The 23352-nt window shown below is 50.9% G+C and overlaps 1 protein-coding gene across 1 annotated transcript in view; it reads left to right on the forward strand.

Moving 5' to 3' along the window:
• The window catches only part of LOC140394757 (ran GTPase-activating protein 1-like), a 608923-nt gene that overhangs the window by 129828 nt on the left and 455743 nt on the right, over window positions 1-23352 (forward strand). Inside the window, exon 3 of the mRNA XM_072481973.1 lies at window positions 11821-12000. Coding sequence (XP_072338074.1) covers window positions 11821-12000 — 180 coding nt within the window. The remainder of the gene's footprint in view (window positions 1-11820; window positions 12001-23352) is intronic.

Genomic DNA, 23352 nt, shown 5'->3' on the forward strand with positions numbered 1-23352 from the left:
TACATCCCCCGCTGTCAGGACAGCCTCAGGACATCACCTGAAACCCTCCCCCGATGCGCTGACTTCCCGATGTCGTTGGTCGCATGTCCTCTCACTTTCCCTGTGTCTGGACTGTGTCCAGTGCCGCCACAGTCGGGGGGGGGGGGGGGGGGGGACTTCGGCGCGAACTGGGGGAACTGGTGGGGGTGGCCCGGGGGTGGCGAGAGGGGTTACAGGGGGGAAGTTTTTAGCAGGCTGGGCCCGCGCACGGCTGGCGCCATGTTGTACTGCGCAGCCGCCGCAGGCCACCGCCGTACGCAAGGACCCTGTAATCCTGCGCCGTATCGGCAGGTACCGGCATGGCTGCTCACCCCCCACCAGGTGGAGCATCGGTGCAATGGCGCCGCCGACGTTTTGGTCGTAAGACCAGACAGATCCTGCGGACATAGCCGCAGAACGGAGAATCCACCCTTTATTCATGTATGGACATTGGAATGGTTGACTAGGTCAGCATTTATTCCAAGACAGGATGGCGAGTGGCTTGGAGGGGACCTTCCAGGTGGTGGTAGTGATCCCAGGTATCTGCTGCCTTGTCCGTCTAGGTGGTAAAAGTTACGGGTTTGGAAAATTCTGTCGAGGAATGCATCATGTGTTGATTTAGCTTCTTCCTGTCCTCCCGTCTCACATTTGGCTTCATCACTTCACCCTGATTGGTCATCTTGAAAAAATAACTTACTTCCGGTTACTTTTCTCTAATACATTTGTGTTTATCGACCTACTGATTGGTTGCTAAACGTATTGAGGCAACAGGGGCCGAGGGCACATCAGTCTGCTGTTGCTTAGAGTTCAGTGATTTGAGAGGTGTCCACTCCAAATATAACTTCAAATAAGAAATGAATGAAGCCCCACACTGATCTGCAGACTGCTCTACATCAAGCCTCTCTTTGGGCTGACTCATATCATCTGACATTGAGTTGACGACACCCTGTGCATTGAGAAGTAGAACACATGTTTGATCCTGACAGTTCACACAGTAGCTCATTACTGTCAGCCTCAAGTAAGGCCAGTGTGAGCTGCTTTTCATTTCACCCAATTACATAATTCACCAGCCAGAAGCTATTTGACTCTAAAAATGCAGAATACAGAAATTATGGGCTGGATTTGCCGGTCATAGAGTTCCCAATTCAATGGAGAATCAAGCGTCGTCCAGAAAACGGGATCGACGCCGTTCTGATGCTCTGGTCCCCGATGGCGGTGGCTTTGAGATTCACGCCATGTGCCAGCGGGAGGCTGAACATAGGTCAAGTTGACCCATCTGCATCTTATTAGCGGGCTGGGGACATCAGAATCTCCCGGCCCTCTAGGCCAGGATCAGCATGGGCGAGAAATGCTGTAGGTATTTCCCTGTATGGCCCTGGCGTGGTGTATCACATGGTTGGCCAAGGCGATAAACCTAGGGATTTGCCCCCAAGGTCCATGCAAGGCCCCCCTCCTGTCCATACAGCTGAATTCTCCGATCCTGCGACTAAGAGTTGACGCCAGGGCAGGATTCGTGGACTTCCACGACTGCAAAACTGGTGCCACATCTAGATCGATTCAGCGACCGTTGAGGGGTTAGCACCGACACCGCGTGGAACACAATCGATTCCAATGAAAAGCGGTGTGGGATTCACTAGATTAGTGATTGACACTCGGGAGGCTGACAAGCTGCAACTGCACATACACATTACCCTCCCCACACACACTCATCCCAGCCAACAAGGTGGCACTGGTTGTGCTGGAGCGCGCCCACACAGCTGAGAGGTCGGCTGGGGCCACAGGGTACCTAGGAGAGTAGCCGGGGGGGGGGGGGGGGGGGGGGCCTATACGACCTGTGGCCCGAGGTTCACAGCGGGCAGTCAGAGGCGTGCGCACCTGCATGGCTGCCTTGCCGGCTGCGGCAATAGTGTTCTGTGCCCGTCCACCCCGACCCCATAGTCCACCTCCTGGTCACCCCCCACTACTCCCCCCCGGCCCTGGCAGATGCTCCCCCACCCGCAGCAGCATGACTGTCAACAAACTATGGCGAGGTTGGACACTTTCCGTCCCCCCTCTCTCTCTCCCTCAGCAGCCACTGCACCGGTTTCACGAATTTTAAAAGTACAAGTGAACCTCGGCATCGGGAACTCGGCCCATTCGGAGGCGGAGAACCGCGGAGGCCGCGGAGAATACCGTGTCGGGCCCGTTAATGATATGTAAACGGTGTTTACTGTACTTGCATTCTGAAACGCATTAATGTTGCTGGCGAGTCGACGGAGGTTTGCGATTTGACGTCAAATTGCCGCCCACCGCGGTTTCGGCATCGGAAACGATTCTCCGCTGATCGCGTTTTCCGATTCCGCCGCCGGCCGATTGAGACCCCCACTCATCGTCCCCCAAACGGAGATTCCAGCCATTTGAAGACAACAGTAAAAAATAGTCTCAAATACTCAAATACCTCAAATTTACCTGAAGCAGCAGGTTTGGGGATAAGTAATATTTCTGCACTGATTCAGTTAGAAACTGTGAGCTGATTTCCTGTGATTACTGTTGTTAGTCCTGTGACAATAACCTCCACGGGATACAAGTCTGAGTAAGCTCTAAGACAGATTGACTGATAACAGGAATTTACACTTGAGAAGGAGGAAGTGTTTGAAAGGCTATCTTTACTTAAAATTGATAAGGCACTGGAGGATGCACCCAAGGATACTGAGGGAGCTGAGAGTGGAAATTGCTGAGGCACAGGGGTGAATTCTCCACCGGTGGGACTCTCCGTTCCGCCGGCAGTGCACCCCACCCCGCCCACATGGGTTTCCTGAGAGCATGGGGTGGCGACAATGGGAAATCCCATTGGTCAGGCTGGGAAATGGGGAATCCCCTGTCAGCAACGCGTGCTGCTGAGAAGCCCACTGCTGGGGAGGCCGTGAATTCACCCCACTCTGACTTCCTTACACACAGGGAGGGATTGTCCGTTGTGAGTCCTCCTCGCTACCGCTGCCAGCGATAATGGAAAATCTGACAGTCAGCCAAAACGGCATTCAGTGCAGCGGGAAAGGAGAATCACGCTGGCCTGAAAGAGCAGAGAACCACAGTCAGGGGTGGCACCGGAGTACTGGAGAATTGTGAATGTTCTAAATGGGGAGCAAGGATAATGCCAGTAACTACAGACCAATCAGCTTGACTTCAGTGGTAAGGAAACTTCTGGAAACTATGGATAGAATTTAAAGTCGCGACATTGCACTGAAGTGGTAGCCAGCGTCAACCACGGCTGCATTGGGTGAGCAGGCGCTGTGACCAATGGCAGCTCAACAGCAGCATCCACACGGCAGGATGGTTACTGCAGGGGCCACAGCAGCTGGGAGGGAGCTCCAGCCGCCAGCAAGCACCCCATTTCCCTGATCACTGCCTCAGAACTTTGGTGGAGGCAGTAACGGAAAGGAGGGATGTCCTGATGCCAAGCGGTGGACGGAGGAGACTGCCCTACCTCACCAAGAAGGTAGGTGCCGAGGTGGCAGTGGAGGTCAGTGGCCACGACAAAGCCCAGAGATCCTGGATCCAGCACCTGAAAATGGGCAGTGACATTCTGCACTTGGCACGGTGAGTACTGCGTGGGCATCGTGCACGGAGGAGATCTCCGTGGTCACTAACAAGAATCTTTCAGCACTCAATGGAGACCTGCATTGACTTGCAGGAGAAACAGTGCCACAATAATCAGAGCTATCTGCCGCTGGTGTGGTTCCAAACCTGGCGATCCTCACCAGTCCTGAGCTGGGAGCCCTGGAGCTGGAGAGCAAAGGAGACGGAGAGAGGCTGGCGTCTCTGAGGAAGTTAAAAGGCTTTTGGACTGAAGCAAGACAGATTCAGGCTGCTCATGATGAATAAAAGTTTTGTCCATCATTTAGTCACTGAGAAACCACAGTGCAACTGAGGCCAATCGCAGTCCTAGGGTTAGCGTTCGGAGAGTTGCGATTGTGCTGAAATTTTAATCTGTGTGACCAGTCATAAATCTTACCCTTTGTTTTCATCCGTCAGATGAGCCATCCACCAGAGCCAGCCAAGAGGCTGATAAAAGGCTGCCAGGGCCAGGGACAGCAGGGTGTGACTGCAAGTCAGGCAGGTAAAGGGAGCCAGCAGTCAGGAACTCAGGAGCCTCAGCCCTTGACTCTGTCCAACAGGTATGAGGCACTTGCTCCCTGTGTGGATGGCGAACAGGGCTGCAGGAAGGATGAGTCAGCTGACCAAAGCACCATGGTTCAGCAGGCCATTCAAGGGGAGGGAGTAAATAGGCAAGTTGTAGTTGTAGGGGATTCTATTATCGGGGATAGATAGTATCCTTTGTGAGCAGGATAAAGAGTCCCGCAGGGTATGTTGCCTGCCCGGTGCGAGGGTGCGGGACATCTCTGACCGGCTTGAAAGAATACTGGAGAGGGAGGGGGAGGATCCAGTTGTTGTGGTCCATGTCGGTACCAACAACATAGGCAAGTCTAGGAAAGAGGACCTGTTTAGAGACTATAAAACTAGTGCCCTCTGGCTTTATAGTGGTCGTGTCCTGTCTGGTGATTGGCTGCTGTGTTCTGTGTGTTCACTGGTCATCCTGTGTGTCAATCACTGCCTGTCTGTGCACCATCATATACCTGTGCGTATATTGTGACATCTCTCCCTTTTTTTTCAATAAAAATGTGTGTGGGTCAATAAATAGTGAGTGTGTGCGTGTACAGGAGCCTGACTATATACAAAGTATGTTAACATATTCGCTTGGGAAGGTGTCTAGTGCAGATAGAACGCAGATAACAAATTAGAACAAAACAATATGTACAGATGTGTAAACGGATCACAAGGTAATGCAACATTCAGTCTATAAATTCAATCTCTGTGGCGGGCGACGAATTCTGGTTGACCGCCTCAAGGGTGGGTCAGGGGCCGCCTGCACTGGAATGGGCGAACTGCCTCCACTGTAGAGGTTGGTGAAAGAACTGGCAGATCGGTGGCCTCGTGGAAAGGTGCGTCCTGAGGTACCAGCATGCGAGGCGGGACATCACGTTCAGGTGACGGGCGTGGAAGTAGCCGCAGTGCCCGCCTATTACGTCAAAGAAAGGAGCCATCATGCATGCGAACGAGGAACGATCTCGGGGCCACTTGCTTAACCACCACAGTCGTGGCAGACCAGCCACCGTCAGGTAGCTGAACACGAACCCGGTCAGCAGGAGCCAGAGCAGGGAGATCTGTGGCGTGGGCGTCGTACGCCAACTCGCATTGATCCCGAGACTGTTGCATCCTCTGCAAGACCGGAAGATTGTCAAGGTCCGGGATGTGGATAGCCGGCACCATTGTCCGGAGTGTGCAGTTCATTAGCAGCTGTGCTGGGGACAGGCCAGCGGACAGAGGAGTCGCCCGATAGGCTAACAGCGCCAGGTTAAAATCCGAACCCGATACAGCAGCTTTGCACAATAGTCTTTTAACAATGTGGACCCCCTTCTCAGCCTTCCCATTCGACTGGGGGTAGTGGGGGCTTGAAGTGACGTGCATAAAATTGTACCGCCGGGCAAAATCCGTCCACTCCTGGCTGAAGAAACAAGAGCCATTATCAGTCATCACTGTAAGTGGAATGCCATGACGGGCAAAAGTCTCTTTGCAGCCTTGGTGACCGTTGCTGATGTGAGGTCAGTCAGTCTGACCACCTCGGGGTAGTTGGAAAAGTAGTCCACGAGGAGGACATAGTCTCGGCCCTTTGCTTGGAAGAGGTCAATACCAACTTTGGTCCATGGGGAGGACACCAGTTCATGCGGCTGTAGAGTCTCTTTGGGCTGAGCCGGCCGGAACCTTTGGCACGTTGGGCAACTGAGGACTGTGTTGCCAATATAATCCCTCTCGGGCTCGACGGCGACACTTTTCGACCCCCAGGTGACCCTCGTGGATTTGGCCGAGGACCAGCTCTCGCATGCTCTGTGGGTTATTATCCTGTCCAGCTTCATTAATATGCCGTCCACTACCGCTAGATCGTCCTTTATATTATAAAACTGGGGCAATGCCCCTTTTGCCAACCCTCCGTGAGATGTCGCATCACCCGCTGGAGTGAAGGATCCCTGGCCGTCTCCTGACGAATTTGCACGACCCTTTCATCAGTGGCCGGAAAGTTGGATGCACAAAACTTCACCTGAGCGTCTATCTGACAAAGTCCGACTGCTCACATGGCATGGTGATGGATCTAGAGAGTGCGTCGGCCACAATGAGCTCTTTGCCCGGGGTGTAGACAAGGTCGAAATCGGAGCGGCGGAGTTTGAGGAAGATACGTTGTAGCTGTGGCGTCATATCATTGAGGTCTTTTTGGATGATGTGAACCAATGGCCTGTGGTCTGTCTCGACCGTGAATTTGGGGAGTCCATACACGTAATCATGGAATTTGTCAATCCCTGTGAGGAGGCCCAGGCATTCTTTTTCAATCTGAGCGTATCATTGCTCAGTAGGCGTCATGGCTCTCGAGGCATATGCGACTGGGGCCCAGGAGGAGGATTCGTCCCGCTGGAGGAATACTGCCCCAATGCCAGCCTGGCTCGTGTCAGTGGAGATCTTCGTCTCCTTAGCGGAGTCGAAAAACGCCAGTACCGGGGCCTTGGTGAGTTTCGCCCTGAGCTCACGCCACTCTTGCTCATGAGCGGGGAGCCACTGGAAGTCCGTGGTTTTTTTGACGAGATTGCAGAGAGCTATGGTGGGTTGGGGATAAACTTCCCAAGGAACTTGACCATCCCTAGGAAGCAGAGGACCGCCTTCTTGTCCTCCGGGGTCTCCATGGCATTGATCGCCGCCACCTTGTCTGCATCTGGCCGCACACCGAACTGCGAGATATGGTCGCCAAGGAACTTTATTTCTGCTTGATCGAACGAGCATTTGGCTCTATTGAGTCGGAGACCATACTCGTGGATCCTGTGGAACACCCGCTTGAGGTGATCGATGTGCTCCTGAGGAGTTGTGGACCAGATAATAATATCATCGACGTACACGCGCACCCCCTCGATGCCCTCCATCATTTGCTCCATTATGCGGTGGAACACTTCCGAGGCGGAGATTATGCTAAAGGGCATCCGGTTGTAACAGTAGCAACCGAACAGGGTGTTAAATGTGCACAACTTTTGACTGGACGCGTCCAGCTGTATTTGCCAAAACCCCTTGGAACCATCCAGCTTTGTGAAAAGCTCGGCGTGAGCCATTTCGCTGGTGAGCTCTTCTCGTTTAGGTACAGGGCAGTGTTCCCTCAGGATGTTACGGTGCAAATCTTTGGCGTTGATGCAAATGCGAAGTTCCCCTGACGGTTTTTTGACACAGACCATGGAACTAACCCAGTCCGTGGGTTCAGTGACCTTAGAAATTATGCCCTGGTCCTGGAGGTCTTGCAGCTGCTGCTTGAGGCTGTCCTTGATGCAGTGCATGAACCACAGGTGTGGCATTCGGCTTCAGCAGTATCTTGTATCGGTAAGGTAGTGTACCCATACCTGCGAAGACGCTGTGGTATCGTGCTATGATGTCATCTAATTGGGCTTGGAAGTTGACATCTGGCGAGCCCGTTGCCTCTGCGGACGACATGGTGTGAACCCGCGGCACAAGATTCAGGATTTTGCAGGCCCGAGCACCGAGCAGGGAAGCTCTGTTGGTTCCTACAATTTCAAAACGCAGGGTCGCTTCTGAAAAACGATGGGATACCGCAAGCTGGCATGAGCCACTGGCAGCAATGGCATTGCCATTGTAGTCGAGGAGCTGGCAGGCCGGTGGAAGAATGCTTGGCTTGACGCGGATGTTGTCAAGGTCAGACTTTGAAATGAGGTTCGCTGAAGCGCCGGTGTCCAGCCTGAAGCGTATGCGAGCCTCGTTGACCGTGAGGGTGGCACACCACTCGTCGTCCGGATCAGTGCTCATCACTGGGAGTTGTTTCACCTTCTTCGCTGAAAGCATTGTGTGCTTGGTGATGATGCCCACCTGGAATGGGGATGTGAGGCCCTCGGTGTCGGAATCTGGAACTATGTCGGAGTCTGCAACGGGTTGCTGTACTGACCGGACGTTCCTGCGCTGCGGCTGGGATCGCTGTGTATTGGGCAGTTGAGCAGATCTGCACAGGGCTGCGTAGTGGCCAAGCTTGCCACACTGGAGACAGTGTTGAGATTTCGCGGGACACTGCCGCTTTAAATGGGCGGAGCCACAGATGTTGCATGTCATGGCGCCGGCGTCAGGACGCTCTGTGCGCCCCCGCGCATGCGCGGTGCAGTCGAACAATGTGCGCACCTGTGCAGTTCGGTCATTGGCCTCGCCGTCCCCTTGGTCGTGGCGCGCATGCGCAGGAGCCGGGAAAAGCGCGCAAAATGGCCGCCCTCATCCAGACTCAGGCCATTTTTTACGGCCTGTTTTACGGCCTGCACCCGCTCCGCATCGTGGGGGCCTTGCCGCGCCATCTCTGCCGCCTTGATATGGGAGTATCGGTTGTTGGCGTGCTCGTGGAGGACGCAGGTTTCGATGGCGATGGTGAGGGTGAGCTGCTTAACTTTAAGGAGCTGCTGGCGAAGGGAATCGGAGTGGACCCCGAAACCGATCTGGTCGCGGACCATGGAGTCGGAAGTGGAGCCGTAGTTGCAGGACTGCGCAAGGATACGGAGGTGGGTTAAAAAGGACTGGAAAGGTTCATCCTTACCCTGCAGCCTCTGCTGGAACACATAGCGTTCAAAGCTCTCGTTGACTTCGATGTCACAGTGGCTGTAGAACTTCAGCAGGACTGTTTTAAACTTTGTCTTGTCCTCGCCTTCAGCAAAGGTAAGGGAGTTGAAGATGTGGAGAGCGTGGTCCCCGGCTGTAGCGAGGAAGAGAGCGATCTTCCTGGCATCCGATGCGGTTTCCAGGTCGGTGACGTCAAGATACAGCTGGAACTTCTGCTTGAAAATCCTCCAGTTAGCACCGAGGCTGCCGGCGATGCGGAGCTGCGGGCCGAGGTTGCCGGCGATGCGGAGCGGCGGGCCGAGGTTGCCGGCGATGCGGAGCTGCGGGCCGAGGTTGCCGGCGATGCGGAGCTGCGGGCTGAGGTTGCCGGCGATGCGGAGCGGCGGGCCGAGGTTGCCGGCGATGCGGAGCTGCGGGCCGAGGTTGCCGGCGATGCGGAGCTGCGGGCCGAGGTTGCCGGCGATGCGGAGCTGCGGGCCGAGGTTGCCGGCGATGCGGAGCTGCGGGCCGAGGTTTGCGGCGATGCGGAGCTGCGGGCCGAGGTTGCCGGCGATGCGGAGCTGCGGGCCGAGGTTGCCGGCGATGCGGAGCTGCGGGCCGAGGTTGCCGGCGATGCGGAGCTGCGGGCCGAGGTTGCCGGCGATGCGGAGCTGCGGGGGAGGGCGGACGCTGTCCATGTTACCGGATGGCTGATCGCTGGTCAAAGGCCGACTATCTCAAGGTGGGTCCGTCAAACTCGAGCTGACTCACTGGTACCGTGATGTGTTGGGTATGCCGGGTCTGCGAGGACTGCGTTTACTGCAGCAGTGAGAGAGACAGGCTTCCAACACTTGAAGAAATGCAACTCCATTTTATTGAACTCTTAATTATCATACATACTTTAACTGTGGGTTGACACTATGCTGAGTTGACTGGAGACCTGAGGCTAACCTGACCAGACTATCTTACTACCACATGGTGTATGTTCTAGTTGCTGCTCACAGGCTCTGACTGTCTCAGAGGCTGGATCCCGAGAGAGCGGGAAAACTAGTGCCCTCTGGCTTTATAGTGGTTGTGTCCTGTCTGGTGATTGGTTGCTGTGTTCTGTATGTTCATTGGTCATCCTGTGTGTCAATCACTGCCTGTCTGTGCACCATCATATACCTGTGTGTATATTATGACACCTGTCTCTTCAGTAGATCTGAAAACCGAGTCCTACTTTCTGGGTTGGATTATCTTAATTCAAAAGTCAGCCAGCTGGACCAGTATTATTGTTCACAATTCGCAGAATCACTGAACACAGATGAGTATGCCCCTGTCGCTGCATGCATCAGTAGTGTAGAGAGTGGGCAGATTGTGATGGCAAACAGCATCTAACTGCAGCACTAAGACATTGCCCGGCTTCTGCCTGTGCTGGAATGGAAGCTGAGACATCCACCCATCAGATGCTCACGGATGCTCTGGGACCGGAAATTCTTGCCCGAGGTCAACGCACCTTTCAAAGGTCCTTCAAATTGTCCATCCTGCCTGCGGTGATTCCCGCAGCGAGTGGGACCCAAAGATTCACCCCACTGTCTTCAACTCACTTCTCTGCCTTTTGGCTAACATCAAGCATGAGATGTCAGTTTGGATCCACTATGTCCCTTTTGTGGGGACCATGAATTGGATTCAGTTTGACTCTGAATTGGTTTTGGAGCAAGCACGGAGATGGATTAAGGGCTTGCCCTGTCCACTCTGTACATTTGGCTTTGTAACTCTGAGAAAGAAATTTAAAAAAACCCTGGGCGGGATTCTCCATCCCACCGCACCCGTTTTCCGTTACAGTGCACCTCAGCCAGCAGCGGGATCCTCCTTCCCGGCAGCCGGCCCTTTTCCCATTGTGGCCACCCCCACGCCGTCAGAAGTCCCCGGGCCTGAGTGAGCTGCTCAGAGGATCCCGCCGAAGGAGAATCCAGCGCACTGTCTCCAACTCACTTCATACTGGACTATTCGAGCTGATTCAAACTAGACCCTTGTGATAAAAGGAGTTTCTAGGCCACTGCACACCCAGCTCTGTTCTAGGCCACTGCGCACCCAGCACTGTTCTAGGCCACTGCACACCCAGCTCTGTTCTAGGCCACTGCACACCCAGCTCTGTTCTAGGCCACTGCACACCCAGCTCTGTTCTAGGCCACTGCACACCCAGCTCTGTTCTAGGCCACTGCACACCCAGCTCTGTTCTAGGCCACTGCACACCCAGCTCTGTTCTAGGCCACTGGGCACCCAGCTCTGTTCTAGGCCACTGCGCACCCAGTTCTGTTCTAGGCCACTGCACACCCAGCTCTGTTCTAGGCCACTGCGCACCCAGCTCTGTTCTAGGCCACTGCGCACCCAGCTCTGTTATAGGCCACTGCGCACCCAGCTCTGTTCTAGGCCACTGCACACCCAGCTCTGTTCTAGGCCACTGCGCACCCAGCTCTGTTCTAGGCCACTGCGCACCCAGCTCTGTTCTAGGCCACTGCGCACCCAGCTCTGTTCTAGGCCACTGCGCACCCAGCTCTGTTCTAGGCCACTGCGCACCCAGCTCTGTTCTAGGCCACTGCGCACCCAGCTCTGTTCTAGGCCACTGCGCACCCAGCTCTGTTCTAGGCCACTGCGCACCCAGCTCTGTTCTAGGCCACTGCGCACCCAGCTCTGTTCTAGGCCACTGCGCACCCAGCTCTGTTCTAGGCCTCTGCACACCCAGCACTGTTCTTTCCTTCCCAATATTCTACTGTCAAATTCTTCTATCCAGGTTGCAGCTTTGAAATTGAAAACCTCGTGAATACATTCAAGGCTGCAGAATTCACTCCATTAATATATATTACATCATGACAGGCACATCATTTATTGTTATATGAATCCTAGCAACATGACAATGCATTAAGAAAATGTTCAGCCTTCAGCATATTTTCTGGTATTAATTTTGCAGAAATAAAGTGTTGATTCATGGTGGCAGGATTGAGCTTCCTCGTAATTACAAGGTCAGATTCATGCGATTTCCGTGCAGCTTGCACACTAGTATCTTGGGACTGTAGGTGTTTGGAAAGTCAGCCTATAGCGGGGGAATATATTTAATGGGCAAATGCCTTGTTAATTACTTTATTTTTGTAATTATTACTTTTTCAGAAATCACTTGGTGAAGCTATCATCCTGTCTGGGGCTGAGCTGACAGAACTGGATTGGAGTGATAATGCATTTGGACCAGATGGAATTCAGAGCTGCAAAGATCTTCTGAGGAACAAGAGCTGCTTCACCCTCAAGGAGTTGAGACTTAATAACTGTGGCCTTGGAACTGAAGGAGGGAAGGTACAGTGTGCTGACTATGGGATCCCCTTGAATACTGGCCATGTTGGGATTTCATAATTAATATGACGCAGTTGACATTATTGTAGCTTAATCTTAAGAATTTCTAGAATGTTCTGCCAAACATTTCTTTAAAACTAAATTAATAAATTATTCATCTTCAGCACAAAACATATCACTCCCCAGCCTGCTGTGACGATCTGGTGGGGTGCAAAATCAAAGGGCTGCTATTCACAGAAAAAGGATCAATACATCAATTTATTCCCATGCCTGATGAACGGCAGAATTTAGTATTAAAACAACATCAAATAAAAACTGTGCAAGTCCTTGCGGGGACCAGAAAATGAAAAATGAGTACCAAGTTTAAAAAGAAAAGAAATTTGCTCATTTGTGGAGAAATTTCATTTCAATCTTTACTCAGGTCAGGCATGATTTACATTGGTCTGAAGATTTATGTCACGGGTGCTGTAGTTCTTTCAGATATTTGACTTTTTCAAGCCCTTCCTGCGTTGACAGAAAATCCTATCCATCTGTGTTCCTCAGTAAGTCAGAAACTGTCACCTTTTGACTGCTTTCTTGAGCGGTTTGTCCTGCTTCACCTGCTTCACCATGGTGGGCCCAGGGTTTACTACCAAATGATGGTGAGACAAAAGACGCTTGCCTCTATTTAATTTGTTCATTGTCCAGCAATTTGTGGTGAAGAAGAGGTACTCTGTGAACTGTGATTCATTGCAAGTTGCCAAATGGTTTCTATCACTTCACCAGTAGTCTCACGAAAAGGACATCTCATACCAGTGTCACCATTGACATTCTTGACATGTAGATTTACATTGGTTTACTGCCAGTTGTTCCACTGGGTATGGATCATTGTTGCTTTTGTCTGTTCTGCATGCAGATGTGGAATATGAAAGAGGGACAGTAAGTTTCCATCCACATGTATATATATATATAATGTTCTGACACTGCCGTTGTGATTCTGGAATGGGAATGTTTTATTTGAACCAAGACTGGGAAAAGCCAGATCTTCTTGATTGGTTTAGTTTCTAGTCATAAGAACATAAGAACTAGGAGCAGGAGTAGGCCACCTGGCCCCTCGAGCCTGCTCCGCCATTCAATGAGATCATGGCTGATCTTTTGTGGACTCAGCTCCACGTTCCGGCCCGAACACCATAACCCTTAATCCCTTTATTCTTCAAAAAACTATCTATCTTTATCTTAAAAACATTTAATGAAGGAGCCTCTACTGCTTCACTGGGCAAGGAATTCCATAGATTCACAACCCTTTGGGTGAATAAGTTCCTCCTAAACTCAGTCCTAAATCTACTTCCCCGTATTTTGAGGCAATGCCCCCTAGTTCTGCTTTCACCCGCCAATGGAAACAACCTGCCCGCATCTATCCTATCTATTCCCTTCATAATCTTATATGTTTCTATTAGATCCCCCCGCATCCTTCTAAATTCCAGTCCCAGTCTACTCAACCTCTCCTCATAATCCAACCCCCTCAACTCTGGGATTAACCGAGTGAATCTCCTCTGCGCATCCTCCAGCACCAGTACGTCCTTTCTCAGGTAAGGAGACCAAAACTGAGCACAATACTCCAGGTGTGGCCTAACTAACACCTTATACAGTTGCAGCATAACCTCCCTAGTCTTAAACTCCACCCCTCTAGCAATGAAGACAAAACTCCATTCGCCTTCTTAAACACCTGTTGCACCTGTAAACCAACTTTTTGTGACTCATGCACTAGCACACCCAGGTCTCTCTGCACAGCAGCATGTTTTAATATTTTATCATTTAAATAATAATCCCTTTTGCTGTTATTTCTACCAAAATAGATAACCTCACATTTATCAACATTGTATTGCATATGCCAGACCCTAGCCCATTCATTTAACCTATCCAAATCCCTCTGCAGACTTCCGGTATCCTCTGCACTTTTTGCTTTACCATTCATCTTAGTGTCGTCTGCAAACTAGGACACATTGCACTTGGTCCCCAACTCCAAATCATCTATGTAAATTGTGAACAATTGTGAGCCCAACACTGATCCCTGGGGGACACCACTAGCTACTGATTACGAACCAGAGAAACACCCATTAATCCCCAATCTTTGCTTTCTATTAATTAACCAATCCTATATCCATGCTATTACTTTACCCTTTACGCCATGCATCTTTATCTCATGCAGCAACCTTCATTTGCATCCTTCAAAGTCACTGATGATGCTGTTATAAGCTTGAACTGATAAGCACCTTCATCTCATCATCACTTGATAGTAAACTCTGCACCCACAATGGCTTGTTCAGGTGAAACAAGACAAAACAATTAAGAAAGCTTTCAGTAGGAGGACTGGCAAGTAACATTCACGCCACACCAGTGCCAGGCAATGAAGATCTCCAGCAAGAGGTAATCTAACCATTGCCCCTTGACATTCAATGACATTACCATCACTGAATCCCCCACTATCAACATTCTGGGGTTTACCATTGACCAGAAGCTGAACTGGACGAGCCATATAAATACAGTGGCTACAAGAACAGGTCGGAGGTTGGGAAGTCTGCAAAGATTAACTGTTATGATCCCAGTTGATGTTATAACTGGATGGGAAGATCCCAGAATCGAATCCTGGCTCGTGACTTTTCCTTGCTTTTATAAAATGTAGAGGAACAATCACAGGACCATTAATTAGTTTTAACAATAAGACAAAATCATTTATTAAACATGAAAAATTGGATTATTAGACAATACTCCTTTGCTCCCTCCTTATTTTAACAAATACACTCAAATTTTAGGATTAACACAGATTACAATGTACATTCTAAACTGCAATGGTCTCAATAACACGAAGTCCCTTTTAGCACACAGATTGGCTGTGGTCAAATACACACACTCCGTTCTGAACCCAAATTAGTGACGGTAGATTTCTCCTCAGAATCCCCCGAAATAATTGTGACAGGAGAGTTTCCAAACATCACTCATAAAAACACACTTTAAAATATTCTCTCACTTTAATAAGGACATGGGGAGTTCTACTGAGTAAAATAATTAACTGATTTATTTACAGACATGGTATATAAACTACCAGGTAGATCCCTACCAGGTCTCTCTCTGATCAGTGCCTTACTGGCCGACCTTCAATACAATTTTAAATGGAGTTCCCCCACCCCTCAGCGGGGGAGCTTGTACCAATGGTAACCCCCAGGACGTTGATGGTGGGGAATTTAGTGATGACAGTGCTATTGAATGTCAAGGGGCAATAGTAGGTCCCATGCAGGATATTGTATTCCTCCTCCCCAAAGTCCGAAGACCCCTCGAAGACCGATGCGGAGGAGAAGGAGGACATCGGACTTTCTTCGGTTCTGGTAAACCGTCACATACCAGGGGCGAAATTCTCCCCCAACGGCGCGATGTCCGCCGACTGGTGCCAAAAATGGCGCCAATCAGACGGGCATCGCGCCGGCCCAAAGGTGCGGAATGCTCCGCATCTTTGGCGGCCTAGCCCCAACATTGAGGGGCTAGTCCGACGCCGGAGGGATTTCCGCCCCGCCAGCTGGCGGAAATGGCGTTTGTTGCCCCGCCAGCTGGCGGAAATGGCGTTTGTTGCCCCGCCAGCTGGCGGAAATGGCGTTTGTTGCCCCGCCAGCTGGCGCGGAAATGCGGCGCATGCGCGGGAGCATCAGCGGCCGCTGACAGTTTCCCGCACATGCGCAGTGGGGAGAGTCTCTTCCGCCTCCGCCATGGTGGAGACCGTGGCAGAGGCGGAAGGGAAAGAGTGCCCCCACGGCACAGGCCCGCCTGCGGATCGGTGGGACCCGATCGCGGGCCAGGCCACCGTGGGGGCACCCCCTGGGGTCAGATCGCCCCGCGCCCCCCCCCCAGGACCCCGGAGCCCGCCCACGCCGCCTGGTCCCGCCGGTAAATACCAGGTTTGATTTACGCCGGCGGGACAGGCAATTTCTGGGCGGGACTTCGGCCCATCCGGGCCGGAGAATTGAGCGGGGGGTCCCGCCAACCGGCGCGGCCCGATTCCCGCCCCCGCCCAATCTCCGGTACCGGAGACTTCGGCGGGGGTGGGGGCGGGATTCACGGCGGCCAACGGCCATTCTCCGACCCGGCGGGGGGTCGGAGAATGACGCCCCAGATGTGCTGGAGAAGTCGGCGTATACATCGCAGGGGAACATCGTCACGATCGTGACGATTTACCGGAACCGCCACGGAGTTGATCGGTAGGAGGCAGCTGAATTGTTGAATCAGCATCGATTCAATGGAGACGTCTGCTTCTGCATTTCTAAATGCGAAGGTGCAACATCGGGCATATCAGCATCGACAGAGACTGTAGGTGACACAGCAGGTCGGTTCAGCAATGGAGTCTGAGGATTCAGGACAAGTTTCTTCCAAGAAACCTCACGAGGGACCAACCTCCTTGAGCGAATATGATCCAAATGCCGTCTCATTCCGTGCCCCCTGACCCGAACATGGTAAGAGACTGATCCCGTTTGACAATCCCAGAGAGCCAGCGAGCACCCTCACCGAAGTTTTGAACGGACAATACGTCATCAGGTGCATAGCGTCGGAGAGATTGACGTTGAATCTCAGTCTGCAGCTCGGGCACCTACTTTGTTCATGAGTCAATGGAGTGGTCTTTATCCTGATGACTGCATCATTCTTCAAACGTTTACCTGGACTTTACTCCCTGATAGTCATGTTGTCTGTTAATGTTGTCAATTTATCTGTTTGCAGGGAAGTAAATATTTTGGGTGTGATGTCCTGCACCGTTGGTTATTCTTACTTAATAAGATTCGATCATGTTTAGCTGCATATTAATTTTGGGATTTTGTGCAGTTTCTTTATCCTAATATATCCTTGTGGGGAGGATGAGCAGAGCTGGAGTGGGTAATAAGGTTAGATTTGACCTCACTATGTTTGAGGAAGGTACCCCATAGTCAGAGTTTTTTACGTGTTTTGGCTGTGCCCTTTCCTTCTCCAAGCCCAGGAGGGCGGTGTATCAAAGATCATATCATCATATTATTATCCTGGTGTACACAGGTGTATACAGGTAATACAGTTGTATTATTCTGTTGAGGCCTGGGGTTTGTTGGACATCCCTTTAGGGGTGAGTCAGTCATTTCTCCAGATGTGGGTCTGCCACTTTGACTGTTCTAACGGCTGTCAGTGCTCTTGTGAGTGAGGCCGGTCTGAATATCCTTTAGTTGGTGGTAATTGGTGTGTTTAATGGGGTGGTCTCACCCAAGAGGGTTTCTTTTTTCTCTTCACCTGTTAGGGTTTGGCGTGTTGGTCCGGTTGTGGGTCTGTGTATTGGACGGTTTGGGTGGAGGAGATGTGTGTCCTGTACGCAACCCAATGCCTTAGCTTCGGAGGAGTGCAAGGACTGGGGTGTCACAGGAACCCTTGGAACCAGGGGCGAGATTCTCCGACCCCCCGCCGGGTCAGAGAATCGCCGGGGGCTGGTGTGAATCCCGCCCCCGCCGGTTGCCGAAGTCTCCGGCTCTGGAGATTCGGCGGGGGGGTGGAATCGGGCCGCGCCGGTTGGCGGGCCCCCCCACTCGATTCTCCGGCCCGGATGGGCCAAAGTCCCGCCGCTAAAATGCCTGTCCCACTGGCGTAAATTAAACCACCTACCTTACCGGCGGGACAAGGCGGCGCGGGCAGGCTCCGGGGTCCTGGGGGGGGGGCGCGGGGCGATCTGGCCCTGGGGGGTGCCCCCACGGTGGTCTGGCCTGCGATCGGGGCCCACCGATCCGCGGGCGGGCCTGTGCCGTGGGGGCACTCTTTCCCTTCCGCCTCCACCACGGTCTCCACCATGGCGGAGGCGGAAGAGACTCCCTCCACTGCGCATGCGCGGGAATGCCGTCAGCGGCCGCTGACGCTCCTGCGCATGCGCCGCCCGGAGATGTCATTTCCGCGCCAGCTGGTGGGGCACCAAAGGCCTTTTCCGCCAGCTGGCGGGGCGGAAATTCGTCCGGCGCCGACCTAGCCCCTCAATGTTGGGGCTCGGCCCCCAAAGATGCGGAGCATTCCGCACCTTTGGGGCGGCGCGATGCCCGTCTGATTTGCGCCGTTTTGGGCGCCAGTCGGCAGACATCGCGCCGTTTCCGGAGAATTTCGCCCCAGTTCTCTGATCTTCCTTTTCTCTCTGCTGCAGTGTTGGGCGAGGACGGGCTCGACATCGCGGTCAGTATCTGTTGCTCCTTGCCAGGGGTGCCTCCCTTGTGGGTGGCACGGAGGAGTCCAATGTGGGTAGGTCCACATCTGGACTCATGAAGAATGGGGAAGGTTGTGTCCAGTAATTATCATTCGTCTTTTTGTCTTACATAGACCATACAGTGCAGAAGGAGGCCATTTGGCCCATCGAGTCTGCACCGACCCACTTAAGCCCTCACTTCCACCCTATCCCCGTAACCCAATAACCTTTTAAGGGCAATTTAGCATGGCCAATCCACCTAACCTGCACGCCTTTGGACTGTGGGAGGAAACCGGAGCACCCGGAGGAAACCCACGCAGACAAGGGGAGAACGTGCAGACTCTGCAGACAGTGACCCAGCGGGGGATCAAACCTGGGACCCTGGCGCTGTGAAGCCACAGTGCTAGCCACTGTACTACCATGCTGCCCCGTTTTGGCAGTTGGTTGGCCGGTTCTCGTCTTGCCATCATATCTTAGGAGGTGGTTTGTGGGTCCTTTTAACTCAGTGTCCACTTTCTCTCGTAAGGCATATAACAATAATGCAATAAACTTTATTGTCACAAGTAGGTTTACATTTACACTGCAATGAAGTTAGTGTGAAAAGTCCCTAGTCACCACACTCTGGCCCTTGTTCGGGTACACTGAGGGAGAATTCAGAATGTCCAATTCACCTAACAGCACGTCTTCCGGGCCTTGTGGGAGGAAATTAGAGCACCCGGAGGAAACCCACGCAGACACGGAGAGCGTGCAGACCTCACAGAGACGGTGGCCCAAGCTGGGAATCAAACCTGGGACCCTGGCACTGTGAAGCAACAGTGATAACCACTGTGCTACCATGATTATTAATGGGATCAGGGCTATGGAGAGAAGGCAAGAGAATGGGGATGAGAAACGTAATAGCCATGATTGAATGGCGGAGCAGACTCAATGGGCCGAGTGGCCTAATTCTGCTCCTATGTCTTGTGGTCTTAAGACTAAATTCCATACCAAGTGGACATGAAGGGACAGATTGTTCGTAAACACATGGACCACTTGAGGAGTAGAGAAACGCTGCAGCAGTCAGTGTTACCATGAAAAGATTAACCTCAGGTTAAATCACCACCAGTCAACTCTCCCCTTCAAAGGGGAAAGCAGCCTATGGTCATCTGGGAGTGTGGCGATCTTACTTTACTTACTTATTCACAATATGCATCAGTGATTAGGATGAGGGAACCTAAAGTAATATTTCCAAGTTTGCTGCTGTCATAAAACTTGGTGGCAATGTTGAGTGGTGAGGAGGATGTTCAGAGGCCTCAAGGTGAGTTAGACAAGTTCAGTGAGTGGGTAAATATGTGGCAGATGCAGTATAACCTGGATAAATGTGGACTTATCATTTTGGAAGGAGAAGCAGAATGGCAGAGTATTATTTAAATGATGATAGATTGGGAAATGTTGATGTACAAGGGGACCTGGGTGTCCTTGTGCACCAGTCACCGCCATCAAACACACAGCTGCAGCAGTTAGGTAGGCAAAGCGGCCTTCATTGCAAGTGGACTTGAGTACAGGAGCAAGAATGTATTGCAAAAGAGACTTGGTGAGGCCATATCTGGAGTATTGTGTGTGGTTTTGGTCTAAGAAAGGATGTACTTATCATAGAGGGAGCAAATGTTCACCTGGCTGATTCTTGGGATGGCAGGATTGTCAGATGAGGAGAAATTGGGTTGATTGGGCCTGTATTAGAGTCTAGAAGAGTGAGAGGGGATTTAATTCAAATGTATAAAATTCTGACAGGGCTGGACAGACTAGATTCAGGGATGATGTTTCTTCTGGTTGGGCGCTAGAACAAGAGTCACAGAGTCAGGATACAGGGTAGACCATTTAGGACGGAGATGAGGAGAAATTATCCCACTTAGAGGGTGGTGAACTTGTCATCTTCTCTACCAGAGAAGGCAGCGGAGGCCATTATTGCCAAACCCACAATGACCACCATCTAGAAGGACAAGAGCAGCAGATACAGCTGAACACCACCACCTGGAGCTTCTCTTCCAAATCACACACGATCCTGACTTGGAAATATATCAGCCGTTCCTCCATTGTTGCTGGGTCAAGACCCAGGAATTCTCTCTCTAACAGCACAGTGGGTGTACCTACACCACATGGACTGCAGCGGTTCAAGAAGGCAGCTCACCGCCACCTTCACAAGGGCAATTAACGATGGGAAATAAATGTTGGCCTAGCCAGTGACTCCCACATCCTGTAAATGAATTTTTAAAAGCACAACTTATTACTGGAATGTGAATTTTCAATTCATAAATAAAGCAGCCACTTTTTTTCCACGCAATTGAAATCAGATTGTAAAATTTATAGAATCCCTACAGTGCCGAAGGAGACCATTTGGCCCATTGAGTCTGCACTGACTCTCTGAAAGAGCACTCTACCTGGGCCCAGCCCCTCACCCTATCCCCGTAACCCCGCCTAACCTGTACAGCTTTGGACTGTGGGAGGAAACCGGAGCACCCGGAGGAAACCCACACGCACACGGGGAGGATGTGCAGACTCCACACAGTCAGTGACCCAAGGTCGGAACTGAACTTGGGTCCCTGACGCTGTGAGGCAGCAGTCTTAACCTGTGGTAGACACCACTAGTGGTATAGTGTATGTATTACGACACTGCCCGTATATTGCATGTACGACGGTAAATCCCTGCCTGTTGGCTCCGCCCAGCAGGCGGAGTATAAAAGTGTCTGCTCTCCTGAGCTGCTCCCATTCTGGTTCCAGCTGCAGGAGGCTCAACATCTTGTGCAATAAAGCCTCGATTGTTTCACCATTCTCGTCTCATGGTAATTGACGGTACATCATAAAGGTTTATTTTTATTCAGCATTCGTGAACCAGGTGGGTTTTTCTAACAATGAGACTTTTGATTCCAGGTTTTTTATTGAATTCAAATCTCACCATCTGCCATGGTGGGATTTGACCCAGGTCCACAGAGCATTATCCTGGGTATCTGGACCACTCATTCAGTGACATAATCACCTGACTGGCACATGGGCGCCAATAACATGGGCTGGATGAAACAATAATGTGCGTAGGTGTAAAAAATAAATAAGAGATTTGTTCATTTTGAAAGCTGCAGAGGTCTTACAGCTCAAAGCCCTTCACTGATCTTTCATTGCACAGAACAGGAAAGATCAACCTATCACAGTTTGAGAAAGTGCAATGGAGCGTCTCCTAACACTCTAGTTGGAGGTGTCTTATTGGACTACATCCCAATCTTGATAGGGAGCCAGCCGATGAATGGTATTGAATAGCCATGTTAATGAGGATGGCTGTGATGCCAGCTGAGTGACTCAAGTTGCATGTTTCGAAAGGATTTGGCCATTACAGCTGGTTCTGAATCAGCCTGTCTGCTGAAACAATACACCTGTGAGTCCTTTCCCTCCGCAGCTACCAGGCAGCCTGCACTCCAATGACTCTTCACTTGAATCCATCAGCAGTTATTGAGGGGACGTGGGAATTGTTCATTTCTAAAGCTTCAGACAAAACATTTTGAAGAAAGAAATGATCAGTGCAGCACAATGACAGTTAGGACTATCCTGGTGTTGTGCCCTGATCACAGGTGGGCTTTTTCATACGGAATACAAAAGGAATTCTCTCTGTGGTTGTGACTTGAAATGGCTTTCCTGCTGTACACATCGAGACTGAGCCATCCCTGTGTTGCACAAGTTAGGAACCGAAATGTCAGCTAATAAACAATCATTATGTATTCCTTCTAAAGCAACATGCCAGCTGAGCCTTGCTAAGCTGATATGTGACTGAAACCTCAGTAGGCAAAGTGTAGTAATTAGCCAGTCCGTCCCCCTGGTGCAGGCATGTTCTTGATGGTGATCAGCAGATCATTAGGCCACTTCCACTCTCAGCAACTTTCATAATCGCAATTCAGAGTGAGAAAACCGGGTAGCAATGAGTACCTGGGCAGTGAGAGGCAGAGAAAGGTGCAAATGTAATCTTAGTATTCACCAACAACACGCACCCTATTGATGGAAATGTTCATTCAAAGGGCAAACATATGCTGTGTTTTGGGTTTCCGTCCGAATACATTCTACAGGGAGCATCTGAACAAATGAATGTTTGCCTCAATTCAGTGATGGTGCCAGTAAGAAGCTGTGAACTCTCGTCATACTTAAAACACTGGGAGAGATTTTCAGTTCTTAAAAGAGTTGCTTGTAAAAAGTTGTAAAAGTGGTTTTCTATAAATTACGATCATAGCATGGAAGAAGGCAATTTGTCCCGACAAACCTATATCAGCTGTCTACAAGAATAATTTAGCTCATCTGACTCCACCGCTCCTTCTCTGCAACCCTACAAATCTTTTCCCTTCTGACGTTAATCCAATTCCCAATAAATTATGATGTGATATAGAACGAGCAAAGCCGTGTTTTTCGACCCAACTTTTGGTGAATTTTCTTTGTTGCTTGGTGGAAGTGAGTTATGTCAGTGCTGAGCAATGACATATGCTTTCCATTCTCGGTGTCACAGCTCAGGAGAGAAGCTGCAAGTGAGGTGCAGAATGGGCTTGATGCAGTCTCCACTTTGCCCAAAAATGTACCCTCATCTGGCAGCTTGAGAAGACCATTCCTGCTAGCCACTATGACCATTTCCTTCTATCCTGCCGACGGTCTGAGACCTTTTCAGTGAGCCCTGAATTATCGGCATTGGCCTTCTCGGGCTGCCTCAGATTCTTCCAAACCCTTGTCGTATGTGTTATGGGCCAGGGTTTAGAGAACCCCAAAGTGTATCATGCAGTTCACCTGACCCACAACTTTTAATAGATTGTGGTATGGGGAGCACACGGCCCCCTCTACAGGCGTGGTACAGCAGAAATGGAAAAGTACTTTTTAAAGCAAAACAATGTTTATTCCATGAACTCAAGTTAACCTTTTTAAAACATACAGTGAACATCTTAGCAACCATTAATTCAAATACAACCCCCAAAGAATACAACACTTAGTAATTCTTACTTTCCTTTTAACATCCATAAGACTTAAAACAAAACCTTTCAACAGAAGCACATCAGGTTACATTCACTACTGAGAGCAGTTATTAGTTTTAATTCACCAAAGGATCGATTTACAGTCTTTAGATTACAGAGAGAGACTCTAATACACCTTCTGGC

This window comes from Scyliorhinus torazame, chromosome 18 (genome assembly GCF_047496885.1).
Source record: "Scyliorhinus torazame isolate Kashiwa2021f chromosome 18, sScyTor2.1, whole genome shotgun sequence".
NCBI classification, from domain to species: Eukaryota; Metazoa; Chordata; class Chondrichthyes; order Carcharhiniformes; family Scyliorhinidae; genus Scyliorhinus; species Scyliorhinus torazame.